At 42.5% G+C, this 19,765-nt stretch overlaps 1 protein-coding gene across 1 annotated transcript in view; it reads left to right on the top strand.

The window, feature by feature from the left end:
* The window catches only part of TRDN (triadin), an 862,718-nt gene that overhangs the window by 536,958 nt on the left and 305,995 nt on the right, over positions 1-19,765 (top strand). Inside the window, exons 29-31 of the mRNA XM_063919338.1 lie at positions 3,429-3,470; positions 9,560-9,604; positions 19,656-19,700. Coding sequence (XP_063775408.1) covers positions 3,429-3,470; positions 9,560-9,604; positions 19,656-19,700 — 132 coding nt within the window. The remainder of the gene's footprint in view (positions 1-3,428; positions 3,471-9,559; positions 9,605-19,655; positions 19,701-19,765) is intronic.

Below are 19,765 nucleotides of genomic sequence, written 5' to 3'. Positions count from 1 at the left end.
ATGTGTCTTATTCACATCACTGTGTGAATAGGATGCACAAGCAGACTCTGATGATTAAAATGATATGTAGCAAGCTTATATTTTCTGTGCGTCTGTGGCTGTAACTATATATGAAAAGGCACGTTACAGTGTTTTCTAGAAAAACACTGTAACATACCATTTCATATGCAGATACAGCAATGGCCACACACAGAATATAGCCATGCTGCATATCATTTTAATCCGCATAAGCTACATGTGCATCCTATATGCATCGTTTTCTGAATAAGATGCATTTTAATAGAAAAAGACACTTGGAACTACTGAGTCACACCATGGCACGGCATAACTAGAAGGGCTGTTTAATGTGAAGGGAGGCTAGATGTAAGTAGACACATCTGTACATGCAAAGATCTGAAGTCTGTGGGGATAAAAGAATCTGTAGCCAATCACATCATCTCACACATATTATTGTCCATGCATGTGATTGGTTCTATCATGAATGTATGAAGGGGAAAAAGACATGTGGGAAACCACAGACACAAAGCCTACAAAAAATGCCTGTCAAACTATTACAGTAGACTGTGGTGTTAAACACAAATCTACAGACTGTACATACAGTACAACCAGGACCAGTGCTAGGGTGCTCAGCGCCCACCTACAAACTATAATTTGAGCCTTCCTTCTCATGCTTAATAAAGGGACAAAATGCACTGCATACATACTGCAAAAAGGGTTTGGTCTGACAAGTAAGGTCTGCAGTCACACAAAAGTATACACAATTCAAATTGTTCTACATAGTAGTACAATCTTTTTCACATTAAACTGCATGTAGTGCCTCTGATTCATATTACACGTTATGTCACAAGATAGTGCCCCTTATACACAATAATAATAATAATAATGGATACTCAATAGGTGGTGTAACAAGCTGCCAAAAGAACTGTATCACATCCAGAAATGTCACCACATTTCAAAATACAGACATACAAATACAAAAGGATGGATGTCCAAGGCACTAATACATGACAAAAAATATTATACAATACGTTCCTCCCTCAGGAATCTGATGGTGGTTCTGTCAATAATTTCTCTCTGTCTTTTTTTACTGTACGTCCCAATGTTTTTTTTCTTGTAGGATATTATATGGGAAGAGATAAGAGAAAGTACTAATGTGTAACATTGTTTTTACAACACAAATTTAACTCTCTACCACTCTATGATTTTCATCAATTGCAACAAAAAATTATTTAGTTACACTTTCAGTCTTGCCTAGGAAACAGAAAATTGTTCTATCAGCGTAATTACACTATAAGCTGAGTCCTCACTGGAATATCAGATTTCAAGCAGTTCAATATACTGTAAGAATTGTATATCAGGGTGGGCTGCTGTTTAATCCAATTTAGTTTCAAATCAATTATGTTTGTATTTTATGCTACCTAATACCCAAGTTGGAAGTAAAAATGTTAGCTCAGTCATTTCTCTAACAGCATCGTAAGGTCTTAACACCATTTTAACTAATTTGTGATTTATCTCACTCCCAGGGGAACATTATCATAATGACACTAATAAATGTTAAGATTTAAACTAAACCTCTATTACATATATCCTTCTTCTAATGAGTGCGCCTAAAAAGGGTTTTTTCTTTCTTTTTCCTTGTATAAGGAACATATTGTATCATTTTTATTGTCATGTATTAGCTCTTTGGACAGAGTCCATCTTTTTGTATTTGTATGCTACTTATGCTCAATGCTCCAAGTAGTTCCCCTTGTAAGCAATGTCCACAGTAGTGACCTTTATACACATAAAGTAGTGCCCCTTATGCATAATGCCCAAAGTAGTAATGCCCCTCACACATAATGCCTACAGTAATAATGCCACTTATACACATAATTCCCCCCCATAGTAGAGCCCAACAGCAGACAGCAGCGGGGTAGCACAGTAGGGAGAGGACTTCTTCAGCCCAGTACCTTACTGCTTTGCATATTTTGCTGAGTGTGTTGTGCCAACCTTGCTTACAGTACATATTTTATAGATGAGGGTTTTCACTGACAGTAGCTTTACTACCATAATGTTCTCAGCAGTGCTAAGTAGCCATATGCATTAACTATGTAGCTGCACAGATCTTAATGTTTCAAACTAACCCATTCATGCAGTTGAATAACATATTTATTTGCTTCATAAGAAAACATGGTGAAATCTCTATAATGCTGAACCACTAACAGCTTATTATGTGGTGTTACTTGTGCAATCCTTCCTGATACAATTACTGTAGCCAGTTATTGTAAACATAAAGGGGAATTCAATTGATATTGCCATCTGATCTCCCACCTAAAGTGAAGGGATATTGCAGGGGTGATATTAAATTGATGCCGGTTATCGCGCTTATTGCACCCATCAGTGTCAGCAGTTAAACCCAACTAATGGACACAATGTGAAATGTGCCATTTGAACACTCAAATGGATCACTTTTTGAATGTTTCAAAGTGTGAGCTGAAATGCTGGTATGAGCAGCCGATCGCGCCCGAACAGAGATACAATTGAATAGCTCTGTTGGGTGCCATCTGCTGGCTAAAATAATAGTAGAATTCATCCCAAAAGGTGATCTTATACCATGATCCATATATGTGTGGGGGATGCGGTCATATGACTGACGCCAGAATCCCAAAACCACTCGGAATCCCGGTGCCAGAACCCCAAAGGTAAGTATTGGAGTGAAGGTTAGGGCTAGGATCTGGGGGGAGGTGTTAGAGCTAGGCACTACAAGGGGGGGGTTAGCCATAGCCACCATCCCTGTGTTTTAGCCACTTGTGATTAGCCATAGCCACTACCCCCCACTATCTTAGCCCTAGCCGCCACCCCAGGCAGGTTAGGGTTAGGATTGGGGGCAGGGGAGGGGTAAATTAGTTACACCGTCCCCTGTCTGCATTTTAAAAATCAGGATGCCATGAAAATGCATTAGGGAAAAATCTAAATGAAAACAACATATTCTTTTTTTTTTTTTTGTTTCTATCTAAGATTTGGGAGTTTATTTATAAGCTTCCACTTATTTGACAGCTACCACTTCCTGGTGTGTTTAAGTCCGAAATTTAAAAGGGCAATGCTTTCAATAGCAAAATACCTTGTATCTTGCTACTAAAATCATTGCCTTTTTGGACTTCAACATGCTGGAAAGTGCTTAGTCAATAAACCCCTTGATATTAGTTATTGCTTAAGGCTTTTCTGTTGCTTTAGCACTGCTCTTATTTCCCATTGTTGCTAATGCTTCTCAGCACAATGTGTTTTATTTTGTTGTGATTTTCAATTTTCCTACAGATGCACATGAAATGCTGCAACCAAAAACATTACATTAAATCAAATTTTCTTTTCTAAAACCTAAAATGAGAATTGTTTGAGGATGAATTGCCATATGTTTGAAATATTCATCTTTTTATTTCTGTGTTTTATAGAAGAGAAACCAAAAGAGGAAAAACCATCACCAATAAAAGAAGGTAGGAATATTCTGAATTCATTTGATCTTTTGAGAGCATGTCCATCTAATGTAGTAGACATACTGTATTTTAAGGTGTTTACAGTACAGTTTCCAGACACCTTTTTACCGACACCGGGATCCCAACTGACAGAATGCCAACAGAGGGGTGAGCGCAACAAAGCCCCTTGTGGACTTGCTTCACTTGCCGCGCTGTGGGCTTGGTGGCTCGTTGCACTCGCCACAGGTTCTATTCCTGCTCCATGGGTGTCGTGGACAACCAAGGGTGGGAATAGCCCTCGGCCCTCTGTTGTCATTTGAGCGGTTGGGATCTCGGCGTTGGTATGCTGACCGCCTGTATCCTAACCCCCGGTCTCGTAACTACATCCCGTAGTAACAACTGTTGAGAGATCAGTTCTTACTGCAAGAATCACTTGGGGTAATTCCAAGTTGATCGCAGCAGGAATTTTGGGGGTCATTCCGAGTTGTTTTCTCGCAAGCTGCTTTTAGCAGCTTTGCACACGCTAAGCCGCCGCCTACTGGGAGTGAATCTTAGCTTATCAAAATTGCGAACGAAAGATTAGCAGAATTGCGAATAGACACTTCTTAGCAGTTTCTGAGTAACTCCAGACTTACTCGGCATCTGCGATCAGTTCAGGCAGTTTCGTTCCTGGTTTGACGTCACAAACACACCCAGCGTTCGCCCAGACACTCCTCCGTTTCTCCAGCCACTCCCGCGTTTTTCCCAGAAACGGTAGCGTTTTTTCACACACACCCATAAAACGGCCAGTTTCCGCCCAGAAACACCCACTTCCTGTCAATCACATTACGATCACCAGAACGAAGAAAAAACCTTGTAATGCCGTGAGTAAAAAACCTAACTGCATAGCAAATTTACTTGGCGCAGTCGCACTGCGGACATTGCGCATGCGCATTAGCGACTAATCGCTCCGTTGCGAGAAAAAAATAACGAGCGAACAACTCGGAATTACCCCCCTTGTTAGCAGTTGGGCAAAACCATGTGCACTGCAGGGGAGGCAGATATAACATGTGCAGAAAGAGTTAGATTTGGGTGGGTTATTTTGTTTCTGTGCAGGGTAAAATACTGGCTGTTTTATTTTTACACTGCAAATTAGATTGCAGATTGAACACACCACACCCAAATCTAACTCTCTCTGCACATGTTAAATCTGCCTCCCCTGCAGTGCACATGGTTTTGCCCAATTGCTAACAAACTTGCTGCTGCGATCAACTCAGAATTACCCCCACTGTCTCAAAAGATTAATGATATTACAAAGACCAGCAGTACAGCCAAAATAATTACAAGTAAACTTCTAAGATATATTTTCTTGTTTATGCAGTAGCTAATTACACTGAAACAATGGATCAATATATCATCCAGATGCAGACTTTTATATAATTCAAACTTTTTTTTAATGAACTGATTCTGCATACATGTTGCTTTATTACATGGGAACTTTCTAGTTTTAGACTGTCTTGACAATGACAGCTCTAGGTGGACTTTACACCTGGAATTTCAGTAAGAGCATGTTGTTTTCTGAAAATATAGTTTTCGTAGTTTAAGCAAGTTTTTAATTCTGCTTACACACTGGGGTATATTTACTAAGGTCCCGATTTTGACCGAGATGCCGTTTTTTCATCAAAGTGTCATCTCTGTAATTTACTAAGCAAAAATCCCGGCAGTGATGAGGGCATTCGTAATATTTTGGAAGTCCTAGGAAAAAATCACGAATCAATACACCATCGGTCAAATACGCCTGCAATTTGCTAGAAATCGGGAATTTACTAAAAAGTGCAAAACACAAACACTGCCGACAATAGCCAAACACTGCCGTGATAAAATACAAATCGTGAAAAAGTGCTAAAAAAAAACAGACCTGCTTTTTTATCCCGTGTTTGTATAGGCATGCACGGATCCATGAGATCCGTGCATGTTTTTCAGTGGGAACGGGGGGGAAATGTTATAAATTTTCTGGAAAAAAATTGCGTGGGGTCCCCCCTCCTAAGGCAAACCAGCCTCGGGCTCTTTGAGCCGATCCTGGTTGCAGAAATATGGGAAAAAAATGGACAGGGGTTCCCCCATATTTAAGCAACCAGCATCGGGCTCTGCGCCTGGTCCTGGTTCCAAAAATACGGGGGACAAAAAGAGTAGGGGTCCCCCGTATTTTTGAAACCAGCACCGGGCTCCACTAGCTGGACAGATAATGCCACAGCCGGGGGTCACTTTTATACAGTGCCTTGCGGCCGTGGCATCAAATATCCAACTAGTCACCCCTGGCCGAAGTACCCTGGGGGAGTGGGGACCCCTTCAATCAAGGGGTCCCCCCCCCAGCCACCAAAGGGCCAGGGGTGAAGCCCGAGGCTGTCCCCCCCATCCAATAGGCTGCGGATGGGGGGCTGATAGCCTTTGTGAAAAGTGATTGATATTGTTTTTAGTAGCAGTACTACAAGGCCCAGCAAGCCTCCCCCGCAAGCTAGTACTTGGAGAACCACAAGTACCAGCATGCGGCGGAAAGCGGAAAAACGGGCCCGCTGGTACCTGTAGTACTACTACTAAAAAAATACCCCAATAAAGACAACACACACACACCTTGAAAGTATAACTTTAATACATCCATCCACACCTCCATATACACATACTTACCTTATGTTCCCACGCAGGTCGGTCCTCTTCTCCAGTAGAATCCATGGGGTACCTGTAGAAAAAATTATACTCACATAATCCAGTGTTTTCGGCTCCTCGGTAAATCCTTTTGTAATCCACGTACTTGAAAAAATAAAAAAACGGATACCCGACCACGAACTGAAAGGGGACCCATGTTTTCACATGGGCCCCCTTTCCCCGAATGCCAGAAACCCACTCTGACTGATGTCTAAGTGGGTTTCTTCAGCCAATCAGGGAGCGCTACGTTGTGACACCCTCCTGATCGGCTGTGTGCTCCTGTACTGTATGACAGGCGGCACACGGCAGTGTTACAATGTAGCGCCTATGCGCTCCATTGTAACTAATGGTGGGAACTTTGAGGTCAGTGGTGAGGTCACTTTCGGTCAACCGCTGACCTGAAAGTTCCCACCATTGGTTACAATGGAGCGCATAGGCGCTACATTGTAACACTGCCGTGTGCCGCCTGTCAGACAGTACAGGAGCACACAGCCGATCAGGAGGGTGCCACAACGTGGCGCTCCCTGATTGGCTGAAGAAACCCACTTAGACATTAGTCAGAGTGGGTTTCTGGCATTCGGGGAAAGGGGGCCCATGTGAAAACATGGGTCCCCTTTCAGTTCGTGGTCGGGTATCCGTTTTTTTATTTTTTCAAGTACGTGGATTACAAAAGGATTTACCGAGGAGCCGAAAACACTGGATTATGTGAGTATAATTTTTTCTACAGGTACCCCATGGATTCTACTGGAGAAGAGGACCGACCTGCGTGGGAACATAAGGTAAGTATGTGTATATGGAGGTGTGGATGGATGTATTAAAGTTATACTTTCAAGGTGTGTGTGTGTTGTCTTTATTGGGGCATTTTTTTAGTAGTAGTACTACAGGTACCAGCGGGCCCGTTTTTCCGCCGCATGCTGGTACTTGTGGTTCTCCAAGTACCAGCTTGCGGGGGAGGCTTGCTGGGCCTTGTAGTACTGCTACTAAAAACAATATCAATCACTTTTCACAAAGGCTATCAGCCCCCCATCCGCAGCCTATTGGATGGGGGGGACAGCCTCGGGCTTCACCCCTGGCCCTTGGGTGGCTGGGGGGGGGACCCCTTGATTGAAGGGGTCCCCACTCCCCCAGGGTACCCCGGCCAGGGGTGACTAGTTGGATATTTGATGCCACGGCCGCAAGGCACTGTATAAAAGTGACCCCCGGCTGTGGCATTATCTGTCCAGCTAGTGGAGCCCGGTGCTGGTTTCAAAAATCCGGGGGACCCCTACTCTTTTTGTCCCCCGTATTTTTGGAACCAGGACCAGGCGCAGAGCCCGATGCTGGTTGCTTAAATATGGGGGAACCCCTGTCCATTTTTTTCCCATATTTCTGCAACCAGGATCGGCTCAAAGAGCCCGAGGCTGGTTTGCCTTAGGAGGGGGGACCCCACGCATTTTTTTTTTACATTTAAACTTTATTTTTTTTTTAAACAAAGTGCACAATGAAACCCAGCACGGATCTCTCAGATCCGGCCGAGATTCATTGTATTAAAGTCGGCAGTGTTTTACAAGTCACTCACGTAAAACACTGCCTAAAAAAACGAATGACATCGACATCGGAAAACCCGAAAATGCAGAATACGGCAGCTTAGTAAATTAGTCGTAATCAATTCAAAAAGTTGCATATTTACACTTTCGATGTCATTCGTGATTGAACTTTGACCTCAAACGGGAAAATACGAATCTTAGTAAATTTACCCCACTGTTGGAAAGGTTTTTTTTTGTCTTTAATAAATGATAATCTGAAGAAGTCCAAATGGCTGGTGACCTCTTTCACTGTGGAAATTTGACTTACCAAAAATCTTACTTATTGGCAGTTCCAGGTTCCTTCTAATTTTTTTTAGTAGAACTCACAGCTACAGCAAGAGGAATTATAAATGTTTTTGTTTTAGTTTAACCAGTGGAGGATTTTATCTATGGGCTGCGGGACAGCATCCCCCCCCTCCCCCCAGGTAAAGTCTGCCACTCCGATTAGTGTCAGTGAAGCCAGATGCAGGCAGAGACTGCACTGGCTTGACTGTGACTGGCAGTGACTTCCTATTGGAAGTCCTACCTGCCATTCACAGACACACAAGGCAGTCCCATTGGGAGGTGGTTCCTCCCTCTTGGACTACCAGGCTGGGATGCGATTAGCAGAGAGCTGGCATCCAGTAGGAAACCACTCCCTGCCTCACCAGCCCTGCGCAGCTTCTATGGGCTGCAACCAATCCAGTATATAGAATATGATCTCGGAACCTGCTGGATCCATTGCACAGGTACCGGGACTCAGGACTGGCCACCTCCTCTCCGGGCACGGGGGCAGCATCAGCTCCCCTCCTACATGTCAGTAGATGCCTCCGCTAGTTTTAACCATTGTATAATATTGTTCAGTAGGAATGCCATCAAGATGCCAGAGTTCGGCATCCCGGCAATCGGAATGCCAATGCTGGCATCCCAAAACTGCTCGGAATGCTGATCCCGGCATCGTGACATGGATAGCAAGCTTGCGCCGCATTTTTCCACTGATAAACTGTGTGTGGGAGGGTTGAGGGCAAGTTTAGGCTGCGGAGGGAAGGGTTACAGTTAGGCTGCAGGAGTGGGAGGGTTAGGGTTAGGCAGCGAGGAGGGGGGTTAGAGTTAGGTAGCAGGGAAGGAGGGTTAGGGTTCTACTGTGGGGGGGAGCGATTGTCAGGTTCCGGGAAAGGTGCGTTAGGGTTAGGTGGAGGGTTCAGGGTAAAGCTATCTTTTACAGAGCTGTTGGGATTTGAAACGCCGGGATGCCGCTGTATTTTGACAGCCGGCATCCCGGGGGTCAGGATATCATATGTATTCTGTTCCGTAGCTTTGTTCAGAGTTGTGGACTTCTGTACATACAGCATGTGTGCCCTGCATAGATACTTGGAAATGTAGATTTGGTTAATTTTTTTTTTATTTCACCAACAGGCAGTCTTTTATAATTATTGAGCCATTTGTCACTGTTGATGTTTCTGATAAATGTGTGTGGAGGATACCATAGAAAAATCAATGGAACTCTTACCATAATATTTGTAAAAATAAAATAAAAAAAATCTACAGTATGTTATAATACTTTACTAATAAATAGTATATTGTTACATTAAAATCTGAGTAAATTAACCCTAAATTGTTTACATATTTTTCTCCATTTACTGTATGTGTACAATTTAAAGGGAACCTACAGTAGTTTTTGCTAAATACAATCATTGCATATAGTAATATACAGTATTACATTGCATTTTTTTCTTTGTCCAGTATTTAAAGAGCAACAATGTGTTCTGTACCAGTACCACATAGACTTTTGTTTTATTTGATGTGTAACTTTCATATACAGTATTGGATAAACTTGTTAATTTCCTTTTTTACTTTTTCTGTTATGTCTCCAATTTCATGTAGAAAAAGTAACACCTATGGCAGAAATAATCCCAACCCAAAAGGATGGTATGTTGCTAAATTGCATGTGCTTTTTGTTCAATGGTGGATAACATGCTACTTATATTGGAGTGTTATATTATTGCTGATAATGAAGTGGTGGAAGTGTGTGGAGGAGAACCAACATTCTGAACACTAGCACAGTAAGGAAATCCGGTGTGACCAGGGCCATCTTAGCAGCATTGTAGGCCCTGGGTAAAGCAATTCACTGGGTCCCCCAAAAACCCATTCACAGGAATAGATTTAGAAATAAATATATATATATATATATATATATATATATATAAATAGTAACACTGTAGGGGAACAGGGTGCCGTTTCCTGGAGTAGATGGCAGCAAGCAGCAGCTGAGAAATCATACAAGTCCAGTTTGTGGTGCAACTGGCCGCCACCAGTTTTATTAAACAGAAAATAATACAAACATCAAAAGAAAATATCTTGCCTGTCCGGCACTAACTAAACACAAGACGTTCCTAACTGTCTCTAAACAAAAACACAAAGTTTTCAAGTCAATACTGTATGGCTCACTTGTATAAGGAAGCGTGTTTCTCTCACAGAGGTTCTCCAGTCTCCTCAGGCAGTCTGCACACACTAATCAGGCTAGCAGCCCTATAAGGCTATTGCACAGCTGAAAGCCCTGATCAGCCCTCTGTGAAGCCAAAGATCCAAACTGGGCCCAATGTCTGGAACTTGCCCCATCCCTCTCTCAGGGCCCTTATCCAGCTTTTCCAGCAAACTGAAAAGGTTCTAACAAAACAAAACATTTTCCTAGCAGTTTTCATTTTCTAAAACATGTAAAACAAGATCCTGGGACAAACATACCTGCCCTCAAACAATATGCTAGTGTTCTTGTCACATATCCCCCTCCACTGTTTCGACCTAGGGGCCGGAACACTTGTAGCCCCCAAACAGAAGATGCAGGACAATGCATCTGCGTTGGCCAATTGTGTACCCGGTCTATGTTCGACAGTAAACTTAAAATCTTGCAACACTAGAAACCATCTATTTACACGAGCATTCTGACCTCTATTTACATACATCCATTTTAAAGGGGCGTGCTCTGTCACTAATCTGAACTGTCTACCCAAGAGGTAATATCTCAAGGTATCTAATGCCCACTTAATGGCCAAAGCCTCCTTTTCCACAATGGCATACCTTTTTTCATGCTATTTCAGTTTCCTACTCAAATAAATTATAGGGTGTTCATCCCCATCTCTGGTTTGGGACAACACAGCCCCTATACCTACCTCTGAGGCGTCCTTTGAAAAATCTGGTGTTATCAATACAGGTTGTGTACACAAAGCCACTTTTAACGCTTGGAACGCTTTTTCTGCATCAGGGTTCCATTCACCATATTTGACTGCTTCCCTTTGGTAAGGTCTGACAACGGCACTGCTGTTATCGCAAAATTGGGAATAAACCGACTATAGTACTCTGTTATTCCCAAAGAAGCCCTTACCTGTTGTTTATTCACTGGACGAGGACAGTTTTGAACAGCATCAATTTTATTCAATTGGGGCCTAACAAGACCTCTGCCTATGGTGAAGCCCAAGTATTTAACCTCCTCCATTGCGAGGCAGCACTTCTTGGGGTTAGCAGTTTAACCCTGCTTCTCTAATTGAGTCCAGTACGGCTTGTACTTTAACCAAATGGGACCCCCAGTCCGTACTGTGAATTACCACATCATCCAAATAGGCAGCTGCATATTTTCTATGGGGCCTCCTAATTTTATCCATTGCCCATTGAAAGGTTGCTGGAGCCCCATGCAACCCAAAGGGTAACATCTTATACTGGTATAGCCCCTCCGGAACCGAAAAGGCTGTTTTTTCTTTTGCACTATCAGATAAAGGTATTTGCCAGTAACCTTTGGTCAGGTCCAACGTGGTGAGAAACCTGGCTGTTCCCAGCCTTTCTACAAGCTCATCCACATGGGGCATGGGGTTTGCGTCAAATTTGGACACCTCATTCAACTTACGAAAGTCATTACAAAAGCGTATGCTACCGTCTGGCTTCGGGATGAGAACTATGGGACTGGACCACTCACTGTTAGATTCCTCTATGACTCCAAATTCTAACATGTTTTTAACTTCTTTAGAAACAGCTTCTCGCTGAGCTTCAGGAATCCTATATGGCTTTAAATGGACCCTGACCCCTGGTTCTGTGACAATGTCATGTTTTATTATGGTCGGCCAGGCAGCTCTGAAAATATCTCCCTATTTAGGATGAGAAATTCTTTAACCTGATTGTTCTGATCAGCTGATAATGTCTCTGACACCTTTACTGCGTGAAGCAACCGAGGTGAAGACACCGAAGGGCAAGGCTCGCTGACAGAGACAACCTATCTTTCCAGGGTTTCATTAAGTTAACATGGTAGATTTGTTCGGGTTTTCTCTTTCCCGGTTGGTATACTGTGTAATTAACCTCATTCACTTTTACCTTAATCTCAAATGGACCCTGCCATTTAGCTAGGAACTTTCCACAGTGGGTACCAAAACAAGAACTCTATCTCCAGGAGCAAATTCCCATATCTAGTCACTCCAGTTATATACCCTCTGTTGAGCACTTTGGGCCTGTTCCATGTGCTCTCTGACAATAGGTACCATGGCTGCAATCCTATCCTGCTTTTGTGTTACATGTTCAATAACGCTTCTATAAGGAGTGGACTGTCCTTCCCACGTCTCTTTGGCAATGTCCAACAGCCCTCTGGGGTGTCTACCATACAACAAATCAAATGGAGAAAACCCCCGTAGAGGACTGAGGAACTTCTCTGATGGCCATTAACAAGTAGGACAACAAACAATCCCAGTTTTTCCAATCTCTATCAATAACCTTTTTTAACATACTTTTTAATGTTTTATTAAACCTTTCCACCAACCCGTCAGTTTAGGGATGGTAGATGGACGTCCTAATTTGAGTGACCTTAAATCATTTGCACAATTCTTTCATGATCCTTGACAAATGGAGTACCTTGGTCCGTCAAAATTTATTTTGGTATTCCCATTCTACTAAAAACCTGCACCAGCTCCCTAGCTGTTTTCTTGGTAGTGATAGTGCGTAAAGCAGGGTTGGGGAACCTTTGGCCCTCCAGTTGTTGCTGAACTACACATAGCAGCATGCCTTGCTACAATTTTGCTATTTGGCCATGCTAAAACTGTTTCAGGGCATGCTGGGATGTGTAGTTCAACAACAGCTGGAGGACCAAAGGTTCCCCATTCCTGGCATAAACGGACAGCCTCAGGATATCGAGTGGCATAGTCTATTATTACCAGGAAATACTGATGGCCCCAATCGGACTTTAACAAGGGCCCCACGAGATCCATGGCTATTCTGTCAAACGGGACCTCTATAATAGGCATGGGAACTAGTGGGCTCCTGAAATGGGGTCTAGGGGCATGATACTGGCATTCAGGACAGGAAGAACAATATTCAGACACTTATTTGTAAACCCCTGGCCAAAAGAACCTTTGAAAAACTCTTTCAGTGGTTTTTTCTGCCCCTAAATGTCCTGCTGTAACGTGACTATGAGCTAAATCTAATACCATTCTCCGATAAGGCTGGGGAACTACCAGCTGTGACACCACATCCTCACCCCTTTTGACAATGTGGTACAAGAGCTCATTACAGATGGCCATGTGGGGATACGTAACCCTGTCACCTGGTACCACAGGTTCCCCATTAACAATCTTAACATTCTCTCTAGCCTTTATTAATGTAGGATCCTTTAACTGTTCAGATGCAAACAGATCCTTCTTTACCTCCAGGTCAGGCACGCTTTCAGTTCTAACTACTATGTCTCTGTTCCCAGCAAGAGGATCCTCACTGGACTCCCCATCTGTCACTTCCCCAGCCAAACTAGCAAAGAAAGTTCTGAAGACACACGTACATCCATAAAATCAGCGGTATTATCAACTGACTCTTTACTTCTCACATTTGTTGATAAACGTGATTCCCACAGTTTCCAAAAATGAGGAAAATACCACCCTATTATGGCCTCATGCACCAAGGTGGGGACCAGTCCTACTTTAATAATTGCTGACCCACAACAATTCACTATATTCACTTCAGCAGTGACATAATGTTGGGTATCCCCATGTATGCAAGTTAACCCAATAGGTATTTGCTGGACCTTTAAGGGGTTCACTAACCCCGCTTTCACGAGGGTAACTAAACTTCCTGAATCTAGCAAGGCCTCTACCCCGTTACCCTCTAAGAACACATCACACATTTGTTTTTCCAGCTCAGGTGAAGGTACCACAGTACAGGCTAACCTAGCAAAGAAAGACATTCTGCGACATTCATAGGCAGCATCACATTGCATGGGTTCTTGCGTGACTGGGCAATTGGCAATAACATGACCTGGCATACCACACCTAAAACATTTAACCACACGATTATCAACCCGTTTGGGCAGCATAGACCTTTCTATCCCCATTGGCCTATCTCCAGGGCCAGTGTTTACAGTCTCTCCAGCCTTGCGTTCTCTTAACTGCCCAGCAACGTTTTCCCAAGGAACAGTCTTACCAGTCTTTACTGAAGGGTGCTGTCGAGGATCTATGGGTTGCTGGGTGGTCATCAGTAGCTCCTGTGCCGCCAAATACCTCTCTACCATATCCACTAATTGGTCAGCAGTAACCGGGTTTCCATAGCTCACCCACTTGCGCAGGACCACGGGCAAAGATCTCAAATAGCGGTCCATGATGACTCTTTCTACCATCTGGGGACCAGTTAATGTCTCTGGCTGTAACCATTTTTTTGTTAGCTGAATAAGGTCGTGCATCTGGGAGCGAGGAGGCTACTCTATGGCATACACCCAATGGTGCACCCGTTGTGCTCGTACTGACAGCGTGACTCCCAGGCAGGTCAGCATCTCAGTTTTTAGTTTGTCATAGTCCCGAGCCTCCGCAGGGCTTAAATCAAAGTACGCTTTTCGGGGCTCACCTGAAAGAAAAGGTGCTAGCAGACTGCCCACTGTGCTTTCGGACAGTTCTCATGCTCAGCAGTCCTTTCAAACGTGGTCAGATAGGCCTCCACATCATCAACCTCTGTTATTTTCTGCAGGAAGTGAGTGGCCCGTATAGAACTAGAGCTGGTCAGAGCACTGAGGGCCACATCTCCAATCCGGGCTGCAAGGCTCTGCACCACTTCTACTAAGGCCTCGCTATCCTGATGCTGTTGCCTGTAAAGTTCATCATTAGCCACCTGCTGCTGTCTCCTATTTTCCTCCATTGCCACCTGCTGCTGTCTGTTGGCCTCCTGCTGAGTCACTGAAGCTTGCAGCAAGGCTTTAAGCAGTTCCTCCATGTCGACAGATTTTTCAGGCAGCTTTGTAGCTGCTTTCACCCATGACATATATCAAATCCTCAGGGGTGAGTCTCAGCAACTTCACACTGGGCTATATCTGCATAAACCACTGTTTTCTGCAGGCCTCATAAAGCTGCTGCTTTCACTTATGCGCAGAACGGAATGCTCACATTCTCCACCAAGTTGTAACACTGTAGGGGAACAGGGTGCCTTTTCTTGGAGTAGATGGCAGCAAGCAGCTGAGAAATTGTACAAGTCCAGTTTGTGGTGCAACTGGCCGCCACCAGTTTTATTAAACAGAAAATAAAACAAACATCATAAGAAAATACCTTGCCTGTCCGGCACTAACTAAACACAGGACGTTCCTAACTGTCTCTAAACAAAAACACAAAGTTTTCAAGTCAATACTGTATGGCTCACTTGTATAAGGAAGCGTGTTTCTCTCACAGAGGTTCTCCAGTCTCCTCAGGCAGTCTGCACACACTAATCAGGCTAGCAGCCCTATAAGGCTCTTGCACAGCTGAAAGCCCTGATTAGCCCTCTGTGAAGCCAAAGATCCGAACTGGGCCCAATGTCTGGAACTTGTCCTCTCTCTCTCTCTCTTTCTCTCTCTCAGGGCCCTTATCCAGCTTTTCCAGCAAACTGAAAAGGTTCTAACAAAACAAAACATTTTCCTAGAAGTTTTCATTTTCTAAAACATGCATGACAAGAACCTGGGACAAACATACCTGCCCTCAAACACTATTCCAGTGTACTTGTCACAAGATATATATATATATATATATATATATATATATATATACAGAAAATAAATATATATATATATATATATATACAGAATATATATATGTATATATATATATTTATATATATATATATATACAGAAAATAAATATATATATATATAGTCTTTTGAAAAAAGAGGGCACTCACCAAATTTTCATAAAAGAAAGTCAGAAGATCATTTATTGGTACATCCGTAGGTCGACGTTTCGATCATAATAGAATGATCTTTGTCAAGACAACAAAAACAGTGTTGTTGGTGACAGGGCACTTCTGGTGCCCTGTCACCAACAACACTGTTTTTGTTGTCTTGACAAAGATCATTCTATTATGATCGAAACGTCGACCTACGGATGTAACAATAAATGATCTTCTGACTTTCATTTATGAAAATTTGGTGAGTGCCCTCTTTTTTCAAAAGACTATTATCAGGAACTCACTACTCCTTGGGGTTGAGCACCACCGTGTTGGCCCCTACTAAATACAGCCTTGTGCGGATGTCTACGGCTTCTATATATATATATATATATAAAACTTTCCCCTCCTGCGGGGTCATGCTGTCTCTCTAAATGCTTCCATATGTGAATGGCTGTCATCTTTCTGTTAGATAGCTCCAACCATCCACCATGTTGGATAGCTCCAGCCATCCACCAATCAGCATGATGACAGATATTTCCTGTTTGGCTGAAGGTTGGTAGGCAAGCAGAGAATGCTGATACTGGTAAACAACAAATGAAGAATCTACAACTGTATAGGTGCTGGATTGAACAGTAAAACAGATAATATGAATTAAGAAATTATATGTGTCTCTTATGTATTGGTGAAGGCAGTCTTCTTTCTTTATTATGTTACTGCTCCCGAAGAGGCTCCAAAAGATATTTGAAAAAATAAATGTGTTTACAGTGTATATACAGTCTATCTATCAATCTATCTATCTATACATATATAAAGTGTTTGGAGGGAGGTGGCACTCTGGAGACTGTAAACAGGCAAATCTGACCAAACAACAGTGTTTATTCTGTCAATATTTCAGGGCTCCAGCCCCTTCCTCAGAACAGGCTGGAGCCCCAAAACGTTGACAGAATTAACACTGTTGTTTGGTGAGATTTGCCAGTTACAGTCTCCAGAGTGCCACCTCCCTCCAAACACTGCATACAGTAGTTAAGGGTGCAATCCCCTTAAGAAGGGCACCGGAGTTCAGTATAACCTAGATAGGTCATTGGAGTACCGGGGCATATGTGTTTGCTATATATATATATATATATATATAAAAAGTGAGCATTCATATATAAAGTAAGCATTCTTGTTCCTGCAACCTTTTATTTTATCAGACCTTGAAACACATATTTTATATTGCTGTACACGGGAGAACTAGCTGGTTATTTGCATGACATTCTAACCTTGCAAACAAAAGAACAAGAACATTATTATTATTATTATTATTATTATTATTATTTATTTATATAATGTCTCAAGGAGTCTGTAGTAAAGTAATTGACATTACAATTGTACATCAATGCATAGAATAACAATACTAACAATGCTAAATCTAAGGGCCACTACGCTCTACTTATTCTTCTTGATCTCTCTGCTGCTTTTGACACTGTGGACCACCCTCTCCTACTGCAAATCCTTTATTCCTTTGGTCTGCGTGATACTGCCATCTCTTGGCTTTCTTCCTACCTCTCTGACCGTTCATTCTCTGTCTCCACTCATGACTCCACCTCCACCTCATTTCCACTAACTGTAGGTGTACCCCAAGGCTCTGTCCTTGGTCCTCTTCTTTTCTCTCTCTATACATCCTCACTAGGTAAGCTCATTAGCTCTTTTGATTTCCAATATCATCTCTATGCTGATGACACTCAAATCTATCTTTCCTCTCCGGACCTCTCCCCTGCTCTCCTCACTCGAATCTCCAACTGTGTCTCTGCTATCCCTGTTTGGATGTCCCAGCGCATTCTTAAACTTAACATGTCTAGGACTGAGCTGATCATCTTCCCTCCTTCCTACATAACCTCACCTCTCACAATCTCATTATCTATTGATGGCACTACTATCTCCTCTAGCCCCCAAGTGCGCTGTCTTGGAGTAATCCTTGATTCCTCCCTCTCCTTCAAACCACACATTCAACACCTCTCACAAACCTGCCATTTTCATCTAAAAAATATTTCCAGGATCAGACCCTTTCTGACCCAGGACGCTACTAAGACCCTTATCCACTCACTGGTCATCTCCAGACTGGACTACTGTAATCTCCTCCTGACTGGCATTCCTGACAAATACCTCTTTCCACTCCATACTATCCTCAATGCTGCTGCACGGCTCATTTTTCTCACCAAACACACTACATCCACCTCTCCTCTCCTACAAGACCTTCACTGACTTCCCTTCCCTTTCAGAATCCATTTCAAGCTTCTCACACTCACTTACAAAGCCCTCACCCACTCCTCTACCATTTACATCTCTGACCTTATCTCCCCTTACACTGCCACCCGTCCTCTTCGCTCTGCTAATGCACGTGACTCTCCTGCCTACTGATTACTTCCTCCCGCTCCTACCTCCAAGATTTTTCTTGTGCTGCTCCAGTTCTCTGGAATTCTCTACCTCTCCCTGTCAGACTCTCCACCTCATTACAAAACTTCAAACGGGCTCTCAAGACCCACTTCTTCAGCAAACCCAGCCAAATCTCATCCTAACCCTCTGTTCCACGCTCTCTATGTACCCTATCTGTGTCACCCCTGTCTGTCTACCCCTCCCCTTTAGAATGTAAGGTCTCACGAGTAGGGCCCTCTTCCCTCATGTGCTTATCCTTTCTCTTACTTTAATAATCTTCAACTGCATCAACTCCAGCAGTCTTCTGCCACCTGATGCTTATTCCAGTTTCATCTGCTGATGCAGCTATGTTTATTTACCCTGTATTGTCCTATATTGTCTTCAACTGTAAGTTGCTGTTTTCCTGTTTTGAGTATTTGTTTATGTACTCTGTAATTGGGTGCTGCAGAACCCTTGTGGTGCCATGTAAATAAAGTTTAATAATAATAATAATAATAATAATAATAATAATAATAATAATAATAATAATAATACTATATGCCAGTGGTTCTTAAACTGTGTGCTGAGCTTGTGGCACCCTGGGGTGCCTTGAGACACTTGCAGGGGTGCCTTGGATTGGTGGTCCAGGACAATGCAACAGGCAATGTAACTACTGCTAATGGCTTTTGGTCATAAATTATGTGGACAAACAGAAGCAAATATTGTTCCTCACCAAACAATTGAACCTAAAGATGACATATGAACACAATTTACTGTACTTAATATTTCTTTGTAAATTTATCAGTAAGAAACTTTTGGCCTAGGGTTGCCATGAAAGAAATCCTGATAATCTAGGGCGCCATGATTCAAAAAAGTTTGGGAACCACTGCCATATGCAATGAATGGGGAAAGTGACGGCAATTTTTGAGTGCCTCATTATGGTTTGTAAAAGAAAGCAAAGAAAATTTGCATGTGTCAAAGCACATTTGATGCAACACACTAAACCTACAGATCCAATTGGTCAGTGTTGAAGAGTGTCTAAAGAGGCACATTTCAAGGTCACTCTGAGCTAAATAGAATGCACAGATTTGCACTGCTCTTTCTGGTTGTTTTTTACCCAACAGACATCCATGTATCTCATGTGTGCTCTTCTACAAATGTCTTCTCCAACAACTTTTAGCTTTTAAGACAGTTTAAGTATAGCCTAATATACTGTTAACTTAAACTACTTCACCATGCTAATAACTTTAGACCCCAAGACACATTTTAGCTATATACAGATTCTCACAATATAGCCAAACGTCTTTGAATGCTCTTGCTATAAAATCCTGTTAAACTTTATCAGGGTCAAAACTTCTAAATAATATACAGTATAATGCTTCCCTAATTAACAAAGAAACTCTATTAATGTTTTACTCACTGAGATACATTATCATTTTCATAGAACAAGAACCACCCAAGGTAGAAGAACCAGTGTCTCTAAAGGATGGTAAGTAATTACACAGCAAATCTTTTTCATAATAAAGGGGTATCATTAAAATAGTAAAAAGGCAG

The sequence above is a fragment of the Pseudophryne corroboree genome, chromosome 4, assembly GCF_028390025.1.
Source record: "Pseudophryne corroboree isolate aPseCor3 chromosome 4, aPseCor3.hap2, whole genome shotgun sequence".
Lineage (NCBI taxonomy): Eukaryota > Metazoa > Chordata > Amphibia > Anura > Myobatrachidae > Pseudophryne > Pseudophryne corroboree.
The sequence above is the reverse complement of the archived record's forward strand: the minus strand, read 5'-3'. Positions and strand labels throughout refer to the sequence as shown.